General features: G+C 35.3%; 1 protein-coding gene across 1 annotated transcript in view; it reads left to right on the forward strand.

The window, feature by feature from the left end:
* The window catches only part of ZNRF2 (zinc and ring finger 2), a 92023-nt gene extending 69031 nt beyond the window's left edge, over nucleotides 1–22992 (forward strand). Inside the window, exons 3-5 of the mRNA XM_018047106.1 lie at nucleotides 10108–10213; nucleotides 16738–16817; nucleotides 20046–22992. Of these exons, the coding sequence (XP_017902595.1) occupies nucleotides 10108–10213; nucleotides 16738–16795 (164 nt within the window). The 3' untranslated portion in view covers nucleotides 16796–16817; nucleotides 20046–22992. The remainder of the gene's footprint in view (nucleotides 1–10107; nucleotides 10214–16737; nucleotides 16818–20045) is intronic.

Consider the following 23221-nt stretch of genomic DNA (forward strand, 5'->3'; position numbering starts at 1 on the left):
ATTCCTAGATCCATTGCATAGTTGGGATTTGAACCTAGAACTGTCTATAACATCTGTTTTTAAAATTTGCTACATTATATTACCCAGATTGTTTGACTTCTGTTATTGCCGTTAAAGCCTACTTTATAATTGAATACATTAATATAATTTGAAAGTATACAATCATAAATTAAGTTTGAAAATAAACTTTTTTGTTTTTTTTTTAGGACTGATGGTTTTCTCTTTGCATTGATTCAAAGCAGAAATGAACTTGAAACTTTAGTTCAAAGTGTATTATATTCTATTTTTACATATTCAGCAGTTTTTTTCTTTTCTGTTTTTTTTTTTTTCCCCCTTTTTAATGTGGACAACTCGTTAATATGATCTGAAGAGAAACCAGGGTATTAATGTGGACAACTCATTTAAGTAAACATTTATTTAGAGTTAGCAAATCAGTGATTTGTGATAGGGAGAGAGTAAAGGAAAGTCATCTTAATTTGATATGAAGATTGGGAAGTAATTTGGTAATTTAGAAATTTCTTAGATGACTTGTAAAACTTCTTATAGCTTATTAGGTATCTGGTTTTATAGAATACTTAATCCTGAGCTTTTTCTTAGGCAAGTTAGAAACAAAAATGCCCAAGAAAACTGAATTTATAAGTATTTAGTTAGTGTTGTTTTTGTCTGTTTCACTTTTTAGAGTATATAGTTTGGGTTCTGTTTTAGTTTGCTTATGTTTTCTTGGACAAGGATCCAAATGTCAATTTCCAGGAAATCCCAAGAGTATACATTTTTCCAAGTCATCAGAAGAGTTGCAGATTCTGTCTCTTGAAGAATAGTCTTAATTTTAAAGTAAGTTTCTAACAATGCAAATGAAAAGCGCCTAGGTGTTTAGTCATTTCTCAATTATATCTAAAGAAACCATTGACATTTCAATGGTATCTAGGCAGAGGAAGCCAGCAATTTCTCCTTGAACCAGAAAAATAAATTTCTAAAAAGGATAAAAGTTGACCCTGACCATGAATTTTGAGTTTTAGACAGTTTAGTGAAGGTTACTCCCATGGTTTTATTGATATATTAATTTTACACTGAAAATGACTGTTTCCCTTTGTTAAATATAATTTCTAATTCCCTTTATGGTATTTGAGTACAGTAACAGCTCATGGATCTATAATCTAGAATGTTAATGTTAAAGTCTTCAAAGTCCATTAGATATAACTTTATATCTGAAAGTACTTATTAATAAACCCTGTGAGCCCCAGTTTTTCATTCTTTGAGTAATTGCTTCTTACTAATGTTGTGAATTTTTTTAATTCTTGATTTTTCTAGGGATTATTTCACATTTCAGCTGCTTTTGTTTTCTACTGCTATCATTGAGGGTTCAAGAACAAAAAATAAGTCTTCAGGTAAAATGCCTGATCCATAATAGTGCTTGGCATTGTAATTTGCTGAAAAGATCATATACCTTTGGATGCTTGATCTGAAAATAAAGTTGTGATGATTATAACTTTTTCGCATGGAGTTTTGTTGGCTGGCTCTAACAAATTTGGTCTTATTTGTTGTTTTTTCTCCCCCTCCCCTAAAGGATTTTGGCTGTGTGCTTTTTTTCATGTTGTCTTGATCTGCAATAACTATATGGATATGTGCTTGTACTTGCTACATATTTTAATTTTGCATATTTGGCTGCTTGAATTTTAAGTAATTTCTTTGGGCAATGCAAATTAAGAGCTTGAGGCTATAAGTAAAATAACAATTAACAGAAAATTTTAGTTTATAAATGTATGTTCCTTATCCACTATATTGAAATACATAGGTTTCATATTTTGCACTGGCCACATTTAAAGTGCTATTTTCAGGCCATATGTGGCTAGTAGCTACTGTTTTGGACAACATAGATAAAAGACTATTTTTGTCATCATAGAAAGTTATATTGGACAGAGCTGTTTTTCTATTCTGTAAAGAAAGTAAATAGTAAAGTGTTAGCTCATTTCTGATAAGTTTTTATGGCAGTTTATTAATTCCAGAAGATAAAGCAGATGATCAGTCTTGAGCGTGCTTCCTCTAATCCAAATAGGTAGCCACACTAATCTTTAGTAGTTCTAACCTAAAGTTGTCTAACATAGTTTGCTTCTGTATTTATACTCTTAAAGTGAAATTATTTCTTGTACCAAAACTGATGAAGTTGTTAAAAAAAAAAAAAGTGAAAGTGAAGTCACTCAGTCGTGTCCGACTCTTTGTGATCCCATGGACTGTAGCCTATCAGGCTCCTCCGTCCATGGGATTTTCCAGGCAAGAGTGCTGGAGTGGATTGCTATTTCCATCGAACCCGGGTCTCCCGCATTGCAGGCAGACGCTTTACCGTCTGAGCCACCAGGGAAGCCCAACATAGTTTGCTTCTGTATCTATACTCTTAAAGTGAAATTGTTTCCTGTACCAAAACTGAAGTTGTAAAAAGGCCAAATAGCCTAAATTTGAATCCTGACCCCAGGACTTACTAGTTTAGTAAATTCTGGTAAATTAATTTATTTGAGCCTCATCTGTAAAATGGAGGTAATTTTAGTTACCTAATAGGATTAATAAAAGACTTATGTCTAAAAGCATGTAATAAAGTAGACATTTATAGTACTTTCAAATATAGAATGAAGCCAAGACAGTTAAAAAAGTAATTAGGCAATATTGTTAGTATGGAGTTGTCCCCAGCCTTGAGTTATAAAAGGTCTTTAGAAATGACTAGGTCTAGAGTATCTGGTAGAAGTTTCTTTTGGCCATGGGATTATTTAAAACATTTTATAAAATTGAAACAACTGGGATACCAGAATGGGGAGAAAAAGAAAAATAACGAACTTTGTTTTTGGAGAAGTCCATCAAGTTTTTTCTGATAATATTTTATATAGTGTTTTTATAACTTAAAATTTTTATGTAAGATTCTTTAAAGCTTCATCTCTATAATATTTTGGATACCCAAAAGGAAACTCAGGGTTGACCAACATTTTGGAGGTTATGTACCTAATAGTGAGAATGGAAATTCATATTATTTGCAACTTTAAGTCTTAACGTTCTTTCTACTTCAACATGGTGTTTCCTTGATAGCAGTTGTTTTTCTGAAGCATCTGTACATTTCAGAATCTCTAGGGATGGGGCCCAGATACATATAATCCTTTTTTTTTCTTTCTGTGTTGAGATGGGATACAAACCCAAGTAATTTTGGTGCCCACTTCTTGATAAAATCATTGCTGTCTTCCCGGTTTAATTCTTCTTTTCCAGTATCAGTATCTTTGTTTCTGTATCAGTATCTCTAAATTAATGCACAGACCATGTGAATAAATCAAAGAATTTAACTGATAATAGTACACTGACTCGAGATGTTAGGTTGGACATTGACAACCCTTTTGGAAAAGCAACATAAATTTAGTTTCATGTTCACAATCTGGAGTATCTCTCCCCTGATCAGTGCTGTGCAGAGGGGGATTACACAAGCAAACCATGGTAGTTAAGTCTGTGTTCCCTTCTCTGCTTTTCTCATTTTAATTTTGGTTGGTTAGTCTACCCTTAAGATATTCTAGTCCTAAAACATTGATTCCTTATTTTTTGAGATGGTTTTTTCATGAATGTTTTCAGTTGACTGGTTAAAGACTTTTAATAATCTTTTCCCAGCTTTCTTAAATGCACTTCAGTCTCCTGGATTTAATAGTATTTCTAGGCTCTAATTAACTCTGCATGTGTCTCATTGCTAAGCTGAAAAATTCTCTTTTAATGAAAATAGAATGTCATAATGGGGTAGGAGAGGGGAATACTGTAGAAAAACTCCAGATGTTGCATAATGAATTTTCAAAAATAAAAAATGCCTTCAAATATATATAGACAGATTCTATTGGAAATAAGTATTTCAAATTTGAAAATTAAGTATTTGTTACTTGAGGCAATAACTGTGAGGTTTTGCAGTGAGAGTGAACTCGGAGTGACTTATCAAAATGCAGGTGAGCAGTGGCTGTAGTATGTTAACAGCTTTTAATTTTCAGAGCAGGTATCATTTCATTAGAAGCCATTTACATTGGATATTGGGCTGCTTCTGCATTGAAATTAATGTATTTGGAATGTTCTTGTATGTACAGGTATACCTTTCTTAACATAGAGAATATAGTTGTGTGTATTTTTTATTACTTGGGCTTAGAGACCTTTGATTAAAATGACTGATGTTAATATGTCATTCTAAATTGAAGTAAAAAGATTTTTTTAACTTAGTAACTGCAAAGCATATCATCATATTCTTAAAATATATAATTCTGTTGATTATATGAATATTGGATTTGTCTTTGTTGTACTGTAAATAAATTTTCTTGTAAGCAGGATAGCCAAGGCCTTTTAAGATACTAAAATTTTCCCAACTCAAAGATTTTTAACACCTGTTGCAATTAATGAGAGTTGGTAGTCATAGGTCTGCATAAAAGTATTGTAAGACATTTGTATTTGTGTGAACAATGAATTTGGAAGCTGGCAGCTAGTGGATTTCTACTTACTTTTATTTGGTGCTGAGAATATGTTACAGAGATTTAGATGGAAAAAATGTGGCAATACATTTTATTTTTTAAAAGCTGGCCTAATTTATGTTAATTGAGTTTTTGGTTCATTTATACTTAAATCTAGATGTGTTGTTAATGTATTCTAGAAGGTAGAAAGTTTTACACCCTAGTCCATCAAATCTAAGACATACTTTTAAAAAATAAATTGTAAAGTTCTGAAAAAGGTGTATCTTAAAATTGATTTATATCACAGTTTAGTGGGAGCATTTTTTACTCAGTGAAATATAAAACCCATGGTGCATTTTTATATAATGTCTTATGCTTGATAAAAAGAAATGGTTAATTTTTTGAAGTTAGTTGTGAGATGTAGATTCATTTTACAACATGGTTATCCCTGTGGTGGAAAAAAAAGTCTAAGTGGTGAGAATATACATTCATTTGGAATTATACAATTGTACAATGATCTTCTAGTGTTTCCTTCAGATCTTTTTCTCTTTGTTTTCATTGCTATCATCCTCATATCAAATGGCAAAACTAAAAAACTTAGTAACAAGTTTGATGTCCTTTTACTCAAGGGAAAACAGTCCGTAGACTGAGGCCTACAATGCCTAGCAAGCACCTCCTTAGGGAATTTAGGGTAAGAGTGACTATTATGGGGTCTTAAAAGAGGCACTGCAGAAACAGGACATGATTGGCTAGAAAGATGGGACTTTCCTTATAAAACTAGAAGGTCCTATTTTCTAGGACAAGATAGGCTAGCTAAAGCTGAATTGGACAGTTGTGGTTGATGTTGGGTTTCTTGAGAGTGAGGTAATTTCTATAGTGCAGGCTGACTTTACATATAGGTTTGTGATGTCGTCTGAGCCACTGGGATGGCTTTTATGAGTTCCAATATAGCAGGTAACATTAGCTGGGTGCTTTCCATTAAACTCGTTCCCTGTTTGTGAAAAGCTATTCAGAACAGTAAAGGAAAAACAGAGATCAAGAGGAGGAGCAAAGAATTGGGGTTGCACTTGAGGACAGGGCAGTGGTTAGGACTTCAGGGCTCAAGAGAGAAACTTAAGAAGACTCTTGTTCAGTCGCCACGTGTGGCCGACTCTTAGAAACCCCATGAACTGTAGCATACCAGGCTGCTCTGTCCTCTGCTATCTCCCCGAGTTTGCTCACATTCATGTCCATTGAGTCAATGATGCCATCCAGCCATCTTATCCTCTGCCACCCCTTTCTCCTTTTGCCTTCAGTCTTTCCCAGCATCAGGGGCTTTTCCAGTGAGTCAGCTCTTCATGTCAGGTGGCTGAAGTATTGGAGCTTCAGTGTCAGTCCTTTCAGTGAATATTTAGGACTGATCTCCTTTAGGATGGACTGGTTTGATCTCCTTGAAGTCCAAGGGACTCTCAAGAGTCTTCTCCAGCACCACAGTTCAGAAGCATCAATTCTTCAGTGCTTAGCCTTCTTTATGGTCCAACTGTCCATCTGTGCATGACTACTGGAAAAGCCATAGCTTTGATTATATGGACCTTAGTCGGCAAAGTGATGTCTCTACTCTTTTATACGCTGTCTAGTTTTGTCATACCTTTGGGCTTCCCTGATGGCTCAGATGGTAAAGAATCTGCCTGCAATGCAGGAGGCCCGGCTTCAATCCCTGAGTTGGGAAGATCTCCTGGAGAAGGAAATGGCAACCCACTCCAGTATTCTTGCCTGGAGAATCCCATGGACAGAGGAGCCTGGTGGGCTATACAGTCCATGGGGTTGCAAAAGAGTCAGACAGGACTGAGCAACTAACACTTTGTTTAACTTTTCTTCCAAAGAGCAAACATCTTTTATTTTCATGGCTGCAGTCACCATCCGCAGTGATTTTAGAGCCCAAGAAAATAAAATCTGTCACTGCTTCCATTTTTTCCCCTTTTATTGCCGTGAAGTGATGGGAACAGATGCCATGGTTTTAGTTCTCTTAATGTTGAGTTTTAAGCCTGCTTTTTCACTCCTCTCTTTCACCCTCAAAAGGCTCTTTATTTCCTCTTCACTTTCTGCCATTAGAGTGATATCATCTGCATATCTGAGGTTGTTGATATTTCTCCCACAGTCTTGATCCCAGCTTGTACTTTATCCAGCCTGGCATCTTGCATGATCTACTCTGCATATGTTAAAATAGGCAGAGTGACAGCATACAGCCTTGATATAGTCCTTTTCCAATTTTGAACCACTGAGTTGTTCCATAACAGCTCTGACTATTATTTCTTGACCTACACACAGATTTCTCCGGAGACAGGTAAGGTGGACTGGTAGTCCTGTCTTTTTAAGAATTTTGTGCAGTTTTTATGATCCACACAGAATTTTGTGCAGTTTTTGTGATCCACACAGTCAGAAGCGTTAGCATAGTCAATGAAGCAGAAGTAAATGTTCTTCTGGAACTCCTGAATATCTGGAAGTTCTCGGTTCACATACTGCTGAAGCCTAGCTTGAAGGATTTTGAGCATTACCTTGCTTGCGTATGAAATGAGCTAAATTGCATGGTAGTTTGAACATTCTTTGGCCTTGGAATGTAAACTGACACTTTTCCAGCCCTGTAGCCACTGCTGAGTGTTCCAAATTTGCTGACATATTGAATGCAGCACTTTTATAGCATCATCTTTTAGGATTTTAAATAGCTCAACTGGAATTCTGTCACCTCCACTAAATTTGTTTGTAGTAGTGCTTCCTAAAGGCTCCCTTGATGTCACACTCCAGTATGTCCAGCTCTAGGTGAGTGGCCACACCCTCGTAGTTATTCAGGTCATTAAGACCTTTTTTGTATAGTTCTTCTCTGTAGTCTTGCCACCTCTTCTTAATCTCTTAGGTCCCTCCATCTGTTAGGTCCTTGCCATTTCTGTCCATTGCATGAAATGTTCCCTTGTTATCGCCAGTTTTCTTGAAGAGGTCTCTAGTCTTTCGCATCCTATTATTTTCTTCTGTTTCTTTGCATAGTTCATGTAAGAAGGCCTTCTTATCTCTCCTTGCTGTTGTCTGAAACTCTGCATTCAGTTGGGTTTATCTTTCCCTTTCTCCCTTACTTTTCACTTTTCTTCTTTCCTCAGTTGTTTAAGTCTCCTCAGACAACCATTTTGCCTTCTTGCAATTTCTTTTTCTTTGGGTTGGTTTTGGTCACCCCCTTCGTTACAGTGTTAAAAACCTCTGTCCATAGTTCTTCAGTCACTGTCTACCAGATCTAATCCCTTGAATCTGTTTGTCACTTCCACTGTATAATCATAAGGGATTTGATGTTTGTCATATTTGAATGACAGTGGTTTTCCTACTTTCTTCAATTTAAGTCTGAATTTTGCAATAAGAAGCTCATGATCTGAGCCACGGTCAGCTCCATCTTGTTTTAATTGACTGTAAAGTGCTTTTCCGTCTTCGACTGCAAAGAACGTAGCCTGATTTCAGAATTGACAATTCAGTGATGTCCATGTGTAGAATTATCTCCTCTGTTGTTGGAAAAGGGTGTTTGTTATGACCAGCGTGTTCTCCTGACAAAACTGTTAGCCTTTGCCTTGTTTTGTCCTCCAAGGCAAAACATGCCTGTTGTTCTGGATATCTCTTGACTTAATACATTGCGTCCCAATCCCTGATGGTGAAAAGGACATCTTTTTTTGGTGTTAGTTCCAGAAGGTGTTGTAGGTCTTTATAGGGGGGTGTTAATTAGCATTTTTCCATTTACCCGGTTCTACTTGCCGAAAACTATTTTTCTGGTTAAATCTTTGATGTGATATATTAGCTCGTGAGCTACCCAATAGTTAGCTAAGATTGTCTCAGTCATATTCCCTAAATTCTGAGAGCATAGACCTTCTTACCAAAGGCCTTTCCTTTTGCTGTGGAAGTTGCCCTGTTGCCCTCTCTGGCCTAATGAGTAAATCATCTGCTGGTACCTTCCTTTCTACAGACTGAACAGAGCTGTATTTCCTCTTAATGTGCTGTCTCAAAATGAATCACTAAAGGGGAAACTATTTATAGAATGGATTTTTGTAAAAGGAACTATTAGGAAACTTACCTACATTGGTCTGTGTTAAGCATTTAGGGAGGGATTAATGCACCTTTTCCCTTTTAGCTTGTTTGAGTTTTATTTCCAAAGCAGTAATTTATCTATTTGTGATATAAATTTATATTGCATGTTCCTGCTTTTGCTTTCTGTTCTCTAAACTTAAGTTTCTCCATATTCTAAAGTAATGGCATGTTTTAGTTATTCCTTGCTTAAAAAGAGTCACAAAGCATATACTAATATACTTTTAGGCAGGATCCTTTTAAAAATTAAAATTTAATGTTAAAATATGTTTAATTTTCAGTATAAAACATAAATTGAGAAAACCTTGTTGGGTTTTTTTTGTTTTGTTTTGCTTTGCTTTTTCTTTTTTGTGAAAGGAAATTTTGCTTTATAAAGGGTTTCACCATAGTAGTATTTGTGTTTAAAATACCCTGCAGGGTCTTTTGCAAGTGAATCTAATTGGTGTCTGGGATAAACTTCGCGTAGTTGCAGAAAAGGATTAAGAATTGTTGAGCCCAGTGTCTGAAATCCTCGTTTCTAAAAGTCCCTTTCAGAATCTACACAGAAGCTTTGATCTCCCTCGTTTTGTATGTTCTTGAATTAAGCATATTTTTTTAAGTCCTGTATTCAAGATGATTTCTTTAACTTATGCAGTTTTGTTACTTTAGAATTTTGAAAATTATAATAGTATTTTAATGTCTTTTCTGTCATGTTACACTCTCTATACTTTTTTGACCTAGCTTGGTGGTGGTTTAGTCTCTCAGTTGTGTCCAACTCTTTGTGATGCCTTAGACTGTAGCCCGTCAGGCTCCTCTCCTTTGTCTGTGGGATTTCCCAGGCAAGAATACTGGAGTGGGTTGCCATTTCCTTCTCCAGGGGATCTTCCTGACTCAGGGATCATACCCAGATCTCCTGAATTGCAGGCAGTCTCTTACATTGCAGTCAGATTCCTCATTGACTGAACCACCAGGGAAGGACCTTTGCTGCTAAGTCACTTCAGTTGTGTCCGACTCTGTGCGACCCCATAGACGGCAGCCCACCAGGCTCCCCCGTCGCTGGGATTCTCCAGGCAAGAACACTAGAGTGGGTTGCCATTTCCTTCTCCAATGCATGAAATTGAAAAGTGAAAGTGAAGTCGCTCAGTCGTGTCTGACTCTCAGCGACCCCATGGACTGCAGCCTACAAGGTTCCTCCATCCATGGGATTTTCCAGGCAAGAGTACTGGAGTGGGTTGCCATTGCCTTCTCTGGAAGGATCTTTGGGCACAAGATTAATATTGGTTAGTAGGATGAATTCTAAATTACAGGTAACTGACTTACTGATAAAATTTTATAGCAAAGTTGTTTGCAAGTTGGAAGATTGTATACTGTGTTTGTATTAACTGTAATGCCTCAGTGAAATCTAAACGAAATTGAGAGACACTGTAAGTAAAGGTAAACATTGTTTAGTGAGTTACAAATAGTATTTCAAATATAGGTGCTGAATTTTATGTGCTTCTGACAAAAATATGCCAGACACCACTCTGTATAAGTTAGCATTCACATAATTCTTTTAGTTCTGTTGTCCTAAATGCATTTTCTTTTTTCTCAGAGGACGTACTGAGTAAAGATGCTGGGGAATGTGCAATATGCCTTGAAGAACTGCAGCAGGGAGATACTATAGCACGACTGCCTTGTCTGTGCATATATCATAAAGGGTGAGTTTACTTTTATGTCAGCCAAATTGATATTAGACTAAAAGACTTTCCTCAAAGTTTCAAATTTTGTAGTTAGGGATGACAGGTTTCCTCTTGATTGAAACTCCCTTCCCCCATTTCTTTAAAAAAAATTAAAAAGGCTTTTTTTCCCTTGTTGGTAATAAAAATCTGTTTACATCTCATAGTCTACCATTTGTTAAGCATTTACTATGACCCAGGTATTGTCCGTAGCTTCTTGAATAGGTTATCTTATGTAAGCATTACAACAGTCTTATTGTACCGTTGAGGAAATAAGCTGGGGGGCATGGTCACATGGCTAGTAATAAATGAAAGAACTGAGATTCCAGCCATGTCTGTTTGACTCCAAAGCCCATCTGGTTTCTGATAAAGTGTTTTGGTTTTAGGGCAACAAGGAAAAATTTGATTTAAGATGATTTAAAGTAAACTACAAAAAGAACAGAAAACTATAACTTTAAAAGCAATAGTGGAAATAACTTGGAATTTTATTTAAAAGCAGGGTGTGGACGTTAGAGAAAATAGTAAATAGTACCAAAACAAAGAGGCAAAAATAGATCCAATATCAGGAATTATAATAAATCCAAATGGTCAAACTAACCAGGTGAAAACAAATCAAAAGGTTGGAATATGCTGTTGATGAGCAGCACACTTAAACATAAGGGTACAGAACAATATGGACATAAAGGGATAGAAGACTATATCCAGGCAAACGTTAAATAAATAAAACTGACAACGCTAAATTAATATTGGAGAAAGTTAACTTTATTGAAAAAAGTATTACTAGTATTATATGATGATCCATGAATGAAGTTGCTCAGTCGTGTCCCGACTCTTTGCGACCCCATGGACTGTAGCCCACCAGGCTCCTCCAGCCACGGGATTTTCTACGCAAGAATACTAGAGTGGGTTGCCATTGCCTTCTCCAGGGGATCTTTCCGACCTGGGGATCTAACCCGGGTCTCCCGCATTGTGGGCAGACGCTTTACTGTCTGAGCCACCAGGGAATCCTTCCATTATCATTATCAATCCCTCCAAATCATTATATGATGATAATAGTATATAAAAACTCCATTCTTTCCTGCACCAAAGAACACAGTCTCAAAGTAAAATATTTGTAGAATGGTTAGAAAAAATTGAGAAATCATCATGGTAATTGAAAATTTGAATATACTTCGCATTGAGTCAAACAGGCGTACACATAACTAGTTAAGACCTAGAAAAATTGAACAGTACGGTGAACAGATTTGATCTCATGAGTATTAATGGATGTATCTACACACTCAGCAATTTAGAGAATACATTTTCTTGCCAGGAACATACAAAATATTGTAGAAATTGGTCATGTACTAGGCCACAAGGCAGATCTTAGTAAACCACAAAAAGCTGGTACCATACAGAAAGCTGTTTTGTTCTCTGAGCGCAGTTAGATGTCAATGACAAAAGATAAATGATCTTCACAAATACTCTTAAGTAACTTACAGATCAAAGAAGAAATCATAATGGAACTTAGAAAATATTCTGAATAATAATGAAAACCTTTTCAGCATTTTTCTAGAGTGATCCTTGCAAGATTTGTGTTAGTGTGGAAAGAAAGACTGGAAATCAATAGTCCAAGATTTTACCTGAATTAGAAAATTGATAGCAGGATAAACACAAAGGAAACAAAGATCAGAGAAGAAAAAATTGAATGAAAAAATTATACACTAGAGTAGAGACTAACAAAGTCAAAAGTTGATTCTTTGAAAAGAATAATAAAATAGGTTAGCCACTGGCAAGATTGTGTCTAGAAGGAAAAAATAAACAGTGTTAGAATGAAAAGGAACACATAACTTTAGATATAACAGGAATTAAAATAGTTGGAAAATTCTGTGAAAAATTTTATACTTTTCACCTAAAAATTTTAAAACAGGTAATTTCCTTAGAAATATAATATTGTCCAAAATGACTCAAAAAGAAATAGGAAATCCAAATAAAGTAGTAACTATCCTAAGTAGTTATTAAGACTAACCCCCGAAAGTAACAACTGTTTTTTAAAAAGCCGAAACAAAACACTAAAGACAGGCCTACCATGACAGTTTGACGACAAGTTCACCACGTAGCCGAACATGGGGTGGGCTTCCGCGATGGCTCAGTGGCAAAGAGTCTCTGACTATGATGCAGGAGATGCCGGGTCTGTCCCTAGGCTGAGAAGGTCCCCTGCAGAGGGAAATGGCAACCCACTCTAGTATTTCTTGCCTGGGAAACCCCATGGACAGAGGAGTCTGGCGAGCTACAGTCCATAGGGTCACGAAGAGTCGAACATGACTTAGCAACTAAACAGCTACAACAAAACACTGTGTTAATAATCATAAATTCCTCCAAAAAGTAGATAATGATGGGTGGTTCTCCCACTTATTTTATGAGTATAGTATATACTTGATACCCATGTCAGACAAGAACAGTATAAGAAAGAAAACTAAAAGACACTCTCATTTATGAACATAAATGCAAAATCTGAAAACGTAGTAGCAAACCAAGTTCATCAGTATATATGTAAAATAAAGCCTCTTGACCAAATTGGATTTATGTTACTAATAGTAATGTAAAAACACTATATGATTAGAAAATTTGTGTATATAATTTACCTCATTAGCAAAGGAAGAAGACTATATTAACTTAATAAACTCTATTTACTATTAATTTAAAATCAAAAGCAAAAAATAACAGATAATATGTTAAAATTAATAAGAATTTAGCTAGGTTGTCTGATAGGAGCTCAACATATGAAATCAGTTGCATTCATATCCCAGTAAAAAAAAAAATATATATATATATATAACTTTTTTAGGATAATAACATTAATAGCAACAGAAACTGCAACAGGAATAAGATTTATTAAGAATAAATCTTACAAAAAGATACTCAAGATTTTAAAACATTCTTCGAAGATATTATAGAAAGTCTAAAATAAATACGTGGCGTACGATTTTGTGGATGGGAAAACTCAATATCATAAAGATGTCACTGCACCCAAATCTATGTAGTTAATACTATTTCAATCAAATCTCAACTAGTTTTTTCAGATAGCTTGACAAGTTGTTTCTTACATATATATGGACAAAAGAGCAAAGGGTCAGGAATAGTCAAGACAATCATAAAGAAGTAAGTGATGCTGGGTGGTGGTGATGGGGTACTTATCCTATACAGATTCACTGTAAGACTCTTAATTGAGGTGGTATGGAGAGAATATAGGCAAGTAAGTGGAAAAGAATAGAGTCCAGAAACACTCATGCATATAAAATGGAGATTCAACATCGCATGGAGGTAAAGAACATGGCCAGTACTCCAATACTTGGCCACCTGATGTGAAGAACTGACTCACTGGAAAAGACCCTGATGCTGGGAAAGATTGAAGGCAGGAGAAGGGGGCGACAGGATGAGATGGTTGGATGGCATCACTGACTTGATGGACATAAATTTGAGCAGGCTTCAGGAATTGGTGATGGACAGGGAAGCCTGGCGTGCTGCAGTCCATGGGGTCACAAAGAGTCAGACAGGACTGAGCGACTGAACTGAACTGCAAGAACATGGACTGTTAAGAGTCAAGATTCCTAAAATTTGAGTCCCAGCCCCTCTGCTAATCATTGTGTCATCTTGGTCAAGTTACTTCCTGTGCCTTAATCTGTAAAACGAAGCACTAGTATTAACTTCATAGAGTAGTTCTGAGGTTTTAAATGAGTTATTTTTAGAAAGTGCTGGCAAATAATAGATGCTATATAAGTGTTTAACATGAATAAATGGAAAAATTGGTTTACCAAGGTGGTATTACAGTATAGTAAAGATAATAAGGAATAAACTATTCATTGAATGGCACTGGAATCAGTTATTGACATGAAAAACTAATTAATCTCCATTTTACTTTTGAAATAAGAATTAATTCTAGATTAACTGCCTATGGAAAGTAAAGTATTGGAAAGAATATAGAGAGATGTTCTTAACCTCATGGCAAGGAATTATTTTGGGGGCTAAGATAACCTCTCCACAAAAAGTTAAAAAGAAAAGTTGAAGTATTTGACTATGTTAAAATTCAGAACTGTGTTTTGAATCATGAAAAGGAGTACATCAAGGCTGTATATTGTCACCCTGCTTATTTAACTTATATGCAGAGTACATTATGAGAAATGCTGGACTGGAAGAAGCACAAGCTGGAATCAAGATTGCCGGGAGAAATATCAATCACCTCAGATATGCAGATGACACCACCCTTATGGCAGAAAGTGAAGAGGAACTCAAAAACCTCTTGATGAAGTGAAAGTGGAGAATGAAAAAGTTGGCTCAAAGCTCAACATTCAGAAAACGAAGATCATGGCATCTGGTCCCATCACTTCATGGGAAATAGATGGGGAAACAGTGGAAACAGTGTCAGACTTTATTTTTCTGGGCTCCAAAATCACTGCAGATGGTGACTGCCACCATGAAATTAAAAGACACTTACTCCTTGGAAGAAAAGTTATGAGCAACCTAGATAGCATATTCAAAAGCAGAGATGTTACTTTGCCAACAAAGGTCCGTCTAATCAAGGCTATGGTTTTTCCAGTGGTCATGTGTGGATGTGAGAGTTGGACTGTGAAGAAAGCTGAGCGCTGAAGAATTGATGCTTTTGAACTGTGGTGTTGGAGAAGACTGTTGAGAGTCCCTTGGACTGCAAGGAGATCCAACCAGTCCATTCTGAAGGAGATCAGCCCTGGGATTTCTTTGGAGGGAATGATGCTAAAGCTGAAACTCCAGTACTTTGGCCACCTCATGCAAAGAGTTGACTCACTGGAAAAGACTCTGATGCTGGGAGGGATTGGGGTCAGGAGGAGAAGAGGACGGCAGAGAATGAGATGGCTGGATGGCATCACTGACTCGATGGACTAGAGTCTGAGTGAACTCCGGGAGTTGGTGATGGACAGGGAGGCCTGGCGTGCTGCGATTCATGGGGTCGCAAAGAGTTGGACACGACTGAGCGACTGAACTGAACTGACCTATAAAAAAAATTAAAAACTAGATGTCAGAGTGCTTTCAGTACATATAACAAAGGTTCAATATGTAAAACATGGAAGCAGTCCTATATGTTATTTTGGAATACATACACACACACAGTTTTAGAGTACAGGAGAGTGATTTCCTGCTGGATCTTGGGAGGGGAATATAATATTTTAAATAACATGGGTTCATAGCAGTTTATCTAAGAAGGGAGGATTTTAAATGCCTTCTTTGTCAAGATGAACTAAAATCACATGGTTATAAAATAGGAAGTACCCATTTTAGATCACAGAACTGTACATTCAGATGTACTGAGAATTGTTAACGCATCTGGCGTATTTTGTTCAGTTCTCAGTATTTTGTTGTTAAGAAGCATTCTGGTAGACCAGAAGTGAGTCACACAGCAAGTTGAAAACAGTGTCATAAGTCAAATGGGCATGTTTATTTAGACAGCGAAAGTCTTAATGGCAACAGAAATTGTTTTAAAATATTTGTAAGAATATCATGTGGATGGGATCTTTTACCTTCTTTCCTTTTAAATTTATCTATTGGTTTTACCTATCAAACCAACCTGTGAGGATGGATAACTATTAATTTTGCCCTTCAGCGTATTAGTCAAGCCATCTGGCTTTGTGGAATATATTAATTTGTACTGTTAACTGTGAGAATGTTTGACACTTGAAAAGCAATCTGCTTGGGTAATTTCCTAGCTGTTGGGCAAGTTACTTAAGTTCTTAAGGCCTTGAGTTTATCGTTAGAACTTTCTGCATAGAACTTTCTGTTCTATGTCTGTTTTATCTAGTAGAGTAGCCACTAGCCATGTGGTTGTTGAGCGCTTGAAATGTGGCTAGTGTGACTAAGCAAGTGGATTTTTCTTTAATTTTAATGAATTTAAATAGCCATATGTGGCTCGTGGCTTACTGCATTGAACAATGCAGATCTATAATGATAATTATATATGCACCCTGATATTTAACTTCCTATCAACTTGTAAGATAGTTTATAAATGGATGATGGTATATTTATTTGTATCTGTACATGTATTGTCAGAAGAAAGGGATAGAATTAGGTATTCAATACTCCCACATAAATATAGTCTTTTAAAATGTGATATATAGTATTGTCAAGAATTAAAGTTTAAAAGCTTGATTTGTGGTTGACATTTGCATAAATTTGAACAACTATTTTGGAGACAGATATCTGTCCAGATTTGGCCTTTAACTTTGAATATCGGTCAAGTGGTAGTTCTTCAGGTTCTCTTTTGGGAATGGTGGTTCTGTTTAAACCTTAAAATACTTTATAGCATAATTTTGCAAAGATTTATTTCCTTCTTAGAATAATCAGAATGTAATAAAAATATTCTTTTATTTATATATGCCAAATATCATTAAAAATATCATGTTCTTTTTCTATAGATATTAATATCAATAAGTAAGCATTTTTAACTATTATATAGATAATTAAACATGTTTTAATTTTTCTGTTTTTTACTTTTCTAGCTGCATAGATGAATGGTTTGAAGTAAATAGATCTTGCCCTGAGCACCCTTCAGACTAAGCATCAGCTTCCTGTCTTATAGGTAATTTTCCCTTTTTTAAAAAAATTGCTTTTTAAACTGTTACCTGAGTCATCCATTCTCAACCACCGTTTTTATTCATTGATTTAGTCACTGAGGTGTGTATGTGTTCCAGACATTGTATTAGGCTGCTGTATAGAAAACTCACATGAAAAGTTACAAAGAAACAATTTTCTTGATTTCCTGAAGAGAATCATGTATTAAGTATACTCTACAATTTTGGTACTTTAAGGCACTTTAACTTATTTTAGTTTAATGCTTTCAAAAACACCATGAACTACTATCCTGACCCCATTTTACCGATGAGAAACCCAAGGGTCAGAGTAATTAAGTTCCATGACATTAAGAAGCATGTTGTCCCAACAATCCAAGGTTATATAGTTAGCAACAGAATCAAATTCCACACTCTTCTTCTAACTTCCCAGGTATGTTTTTTAGGTAATGCAATATATTATAGTTCTTCAGTCATAATAATTAGTTAACATTTATATTGCATTATTATATTAAAAATCAGAGACATTACTTTGCCAACAAAGGTCCGTCTAGTCAAGGCTACAGTTTTTCCGGTAGTCATGTATGGATGTGAGAGTTGGACTGTGAAGAAGGCTGAGCGCCAAAGAATTGATGCTTTTGAACTGTGGTGTTGGAGAAGACTCTTGAGAGTCCCTTGGACTGCAAGAAGATCCAACCAGTCCATTCTGAAGGAGATCAGTCCTGGGTGTTCATTGGAGGGACTGATGTTGAAGCTGAAACTCCAATACTTTGGCCACCTGATGCAGAGAGCTGACTCATTAGAAAAGACCCTGATGCTGGGAAAGATTGAGGGTAGGAGGAGAAGGGGACGACAGAGGATGAGATGGTTGGATGGCATCACCGACACAATGGACATGGGTGTGGGTGGACTCTGGGAGTTGGTGATGGACAGGGAGGCCTGGTGTGCTGCAGTTCATGGGGTCGCAGAGAGTCGGACATAACTGAACATCTGAACTGATTATGTACCAGGCATTGATCTAAGCATTTTACATCTGTTAATAATTCATCTAATTGTTATAACAATTCTTTGAGCTCAGTACTCTTTAACTACTCCCATAATGCAGATGAGGAAACTAAGTTTTAGAGAGGGTAAGAAACTTGACTTGTCAAGGTCACAGGTCTAGTTCCTTGGTAGAGCTGGGAATTGAACCCAAAGATTGTGTTGTCTGCTGTTTTGCTGTTATTAGTGAGAACATTTTCCTCAGAAAGCTGTTTTTATAGTCATTCATTCAATTTTATCTTTCACTTGTGTATCCTATCTACACAGTAGACAGAAGAAAAGAATTTTTAAACCAGATACAGAATTTGTTTTGCACTGTTGACATAGCTTATTCATGATTCTGCATTTTCTGAAAATGTATAGTGAATTGAATGAAAATCTCAAAACCTCACTTGTGTATTCTTTTTGAGTTCCATGAAGTGAATTGAATGACATCATTTAGCTTTGAAATAAGTTAATTGCTAACTTCATTTGTATGAAAAGCTTTTCATTTGTATCACTTCAGAATGTTATAAAGTATTGTGTTTTACATGAAGGCAGAATATTTTAGCCCATCTTGAAATTGTTTTGGAAGGAGTTACTGCCTCTCTGTTCAGAGGCTCAAGGTAGTCACAGAGCCATCTTTTCTGAATGTCTGTGATCGCAGGCAGGAAACTAGAGCAGATAGTATCCTAATTTCCAGTCCTGTGCTGTCCCCCCAACTTCCTTTTATTTCAGTAACTCCTGGTCTTAAATATGAAGTGTTGTGATAATAAACACATTTGAGGAATTCTGTTGTTCTTAATGAGGATCATTTAATAGCGACAGATTAGAATATTAACAAAGGAGATTTGAGATAACTTAATAACAGCTATTGCAGCTGGAATAAGAGCTGCACCTTTGAGACCTTTGTATTAATTAATAACGGTAGGGTTACACATGTGAAATATGAAGTCTTGGCTGAACTATCAGCTTTTGAACCTTTTCACTATGAGATGATTCAGATATACGTTGACACATTTGAGTGAGTCGGAATGAGGTTACTGTGTAAGATGAGGTGATGGGAGTGATATTTTGAGGATGCATGCATGTATACTTTTATCTCACTTTGTTAAAGGGATTTTGAAGAGGAAGATGCTTTGGAATGTCTTCCGTGTCACCTTACATCTGGGTCACTAAAGTAAAGCTATGGCTAAAATTATAGAAGCTTTTTTAAGAGAAGTACTAACACCAGCGCTAATAGAATGAAATATAGTATTTTATGAACCAAAAACAATATGTCTAAGTCTTTCACCCATAAGTAAAATTTGTCTTTTTAGTCAATAAACTTTTTTGTTTGTAAGTGGAGATTTATGATATAAAATCTGTTATTACCTGGTCTAATCAGCTAAATCTTTGTTTTAGTGTCACAGTGAGCTTATGGGGTGTATGGGAACATGGCATCTCATCTTATGGGCAACATTGTGTGTGTTGGTTTTAAACAGCATTTCAGTTTCCTTACCCTGTGTATCAGTGTTATCTTCTATCTTCTTCTTTAGTTTTTTTTTTTTTCCCAGTGTGGAACCTGGGTTTGGACGTGAATCGATGGAATCTGTCTCTATGGGTCTTTTCAAATGATGAGTCATTTCTAAGAATGTATATACATGGGATTTCTCAACTCATATTTTGTCTTTGTTCTGACTGCCTTTGTCAAATGATGAATCCTTCTGTCTCTTTAGCTGTCCTGGATTAAAAGTGTATGAGTTTGAAGAGGATTCGGTGTTAAGACTTTTTTTTTAAGGCAACATGTACTGATACTCTTCAGCATATGAATTTAGTAGTCAGCCTAAAATAGAGATACATGAATATCTAAGGTCTTGATTAGTTAGGAAATAATTTACTACTCTTAATTTGAGATTTTGGGCAACTTGGAAAGGGATTAATGAATTGTGTATATGTGTATGTGTTCGTACTTTCTGTACTCTATTGTAGTCTTTATTGTGGAGGGGGAAGGACTGTTTTTGGTGTGGTTTTTTTGGTAACAATTTTAAGCTTTAATTTGTCCTTTGGTGTCCTTGATTTTTTTCTTGGCAGAACACAGATTTTATCAGCTTTTTAAAATGCTAGTGTATGAAAATTTACAGTCTAAAGCAATGTTCATGGGGAAATAGGTGTTTAATTTTGATTTGTGTTACTATCATGGACCGTTGCTTAAGCTTAATGTATCTGCTTTTACACAGGTTTCCTTGACTTCAAGATGCTTGAAAAACCAAGAGGATACGAAGATCTGTCTCTGGAAAAACAAAAACAAAATGCAGGCACACTCAGCCAGATATCTAAGTTCTGTGAGACTCAATAATGCAGAGATGGACAATCATATAGGAAAAAAATCCTGCTGGAGAGAGGACAATTGCCACAGAACTCAGTGTACCAGACATGCATTTAAAGGACACACAGGGATTTTGAAAATGCTGCACATCCCTTAGTAGTCATCTACATAGGTAATACTGGTGAACATTTTGTATGCAGACGCCAAAGTTAACTGATTTACAAGTTGATTTTCTTTTTATTAAGTTCTCTAGGGCTGCACAACTACTTGTGTTTGATTTGTTTTGGTTTTTAGTTTGGGGACCCTTTATTTTCCCAACATGATGTTCCTGCATTCATCAGTTCTTAAATTGAAGACCACGTAATTTACTTCTTAAAAATTGAAGTCTTAAATGTGAAACCAAGAAATGTAATCAAGCAGTAAAACATTCTCTGAATGTAGACCATGATCTCAAGTTCTTCAGTTTTTTTTCTCCCCCCAAGAGTAGAAAATAGGTTTCTACATAGGAAAGCTACAGTATGTTACTATTTTAAATTAAAGGTTTAACATTATCAGGATGCAGTCCAAAGAATAAAAAATCAAGTTACATATTATATTCTAATTAATTAAATCTAGGATTATCTACTGAATTGCAATTTAATAAATATGTTATTTCCTTTTTAAATAAAACTGCTCAACAGGTAATCAGCAATGAATCATCTTGCAGCTATGCAACTTAAAAAAAAATAATTACCAATTTTAAGTGCTGCCAGCTATAATAACTTTGTTTTAACGGGTATTTTTATTTGTTCTTTTCATGTAATGTGCTTTGCATCTCCAGGCAGTTTTCCTACATTTAGGTAAAATGTTTAGCAGGTTGTAATACTTTAATAACTTATGAAAAGGGTAAAATAAAATTTTCTTGAGTGGAACTTGGAATAATTTGAGGGACATTTTTATATACTTTTAAAAATCAATTTAATTGGGATGCCAGATTTATAGCAATTTGCATCTTTAATTTTCCAGATAATCTGGAGTTTAGCATTTGATAAATGATTTTTTAAAGCAGACATGAAGACTTTGTTAATTTATAATTTATTAATGTGTTATTACTATAATTAAAATGTTAGTTTTAAATTCAGTCTTGTATAGAAAGAAATGTATTAAGCAAAATTATGTGAATAAATATTCCCACAAAATACATCTGAATGGTTAAAAAGTACTGGAAGAGAGCTATCAGGGCTGCAACAATGAATGTCTTTATTTTTTTTAGTATCAAAAATACCAATTCATAAATTTCATGTTTTCAACATAGGGAAAATGTTATCAGAGGACGATTTAAGCAGTGCACTTTACTCGGAATAATTAAGAGGTACACAGTACTGTTTCCTTCTTTTAAGCTTTCTTTAATGTATTTAAGTATTTGCTTTTCTCTTACTGCTGCTCTTATCCTTCTCGATTTTCTTCCCTCGTTCTGTTGCTTCTGTTTCATATATTTTTTTAAGGGCACGTACAGGAGCAACTGCTGCTACCCAGAAAAATTTGTGTGTTATAAACAATTTTTAAAAAGAGTTCTTAATTGTTATTTGTGTGATTCTAGAGCAGATAACATTTTCCCTAAAGTTATGCTGTGAAATGCCTTCTGTTACGGTGCAGTTGATTAAGGAATCCTAAACCTCCATTGTGACAAGCTGACAGCACAGTTTCATAGGTGCTTTTTTAACCAGTTGTGTAAAATATTCTTTCCTCAAGGAAAATATTCTCTTCTTAAATTTTTTGTTATCATGAAACCTTAATATGAACGCATTTTAGTTCACATTTTCAGTTTTGTAAGTTCTCCCTCTTGCTCTCATGCGCGTGCTCTCTTTATCTGTCACTCACTCACTCACACACACCCACACACACACAGAGCAAGAAAAACCTCTTAGAATGTGAATAATTTTTTTTTCTACTGGTATGTTGTTATGGTAAGAATTACTTTGTATTCCATTCTTAAAGGAAAAGATTTACTATAGCTGTGGTAGTTAGCTGTTGATGTTTTCTTGGAAGTTGATTTTCTGATATAATTTACTCACTGACTTTTAAAGTTTATTGGTCTAAATTCCCTTTTCCTTCTTTATCCAGTACCATACTCTCACAGTCTTACTCACTTAGCCTTTGTTTGTCATAAGGTTCTGTGCTGCAGCTCCTACAATAGAAGCTCCTGTGGTTGAAAAGAAAGTTCATTGTTTGCCAGTGTCGAGTGCTACTTGATAATTTGTTTAGAACAGTATTTACTTATTAATAAATTTGTTCATAATGACCCCTTTTTGTTAAAATTTACAAAAGGTAGCATTTTTTTTTAACTTTAAATTCAGTCTCCATCAGTGACTTCTTAAGAAGAAGAATTTAGAAATTGAAAAAATTTCAAAGCCCAAATGCTCCAGTTTTTATTTAAAGTCAAAATTGTTAATCTGGAAAATATCATAAGTAACATTGTGCATAATGTCACTTACAATATTTATAAATTTATATAAAGATACCAAATAAAATCACATTAGATGTTTAAATGTGTAGCTGAAACTGCTGACAGCTGAATATTATGGAGACAAAATAAAGATTGAAACCCTAGTTATCAAGTTGGTTCTAGTTTTCTAGAAACTTTGTAAATACTTGTTTTTAAGTAAGATCACAGTTAGGTATATAGAAAGCAGTATATTCTGAAATTTCACTTTAGTGCCACTCTTCTCTTTTTAATGGGTTTATTGCCAATTTTGACTCATGCTGATCTGATTTTTTTTCCCCCAGAATGTATAAAAGAGTGTAAGGATGTATATGAGTACAATTATTCTGTCTTCTTTTGGCTCTTTCCCAGAGAAATAAACTAAGAATAATCTTAATCTGTATTTCAGATCTGGTCTTAAATCAGATATAGAGTGCATTTTAAGAGTAATGTTTGTGACTGAAATATAGATAATTTTTATAGCAAGACACAAGGATATTCCTTTAGTTGAAAAAGGACTGTAATTTAATGTAAATATTACCTAATTTAATTTACTAACAGAATTGAAAAAGGGAAATTACATTTGAACAAAACATGAAACATTTTTAAAATTCAAGAATAATTGA

Source organism: Capra hircus, chromosome 4 (assembly GCF_001704415.2).
Source record: "Capra hircus breed San Clemente chromosome 4, ASM170441v1, whole genome shotgun sequence".
NCBI lineage: Eukaryota > Metazoa > Chordata > Mammalia > Artiodactyla > Bovidae > Capra > Capra hircus.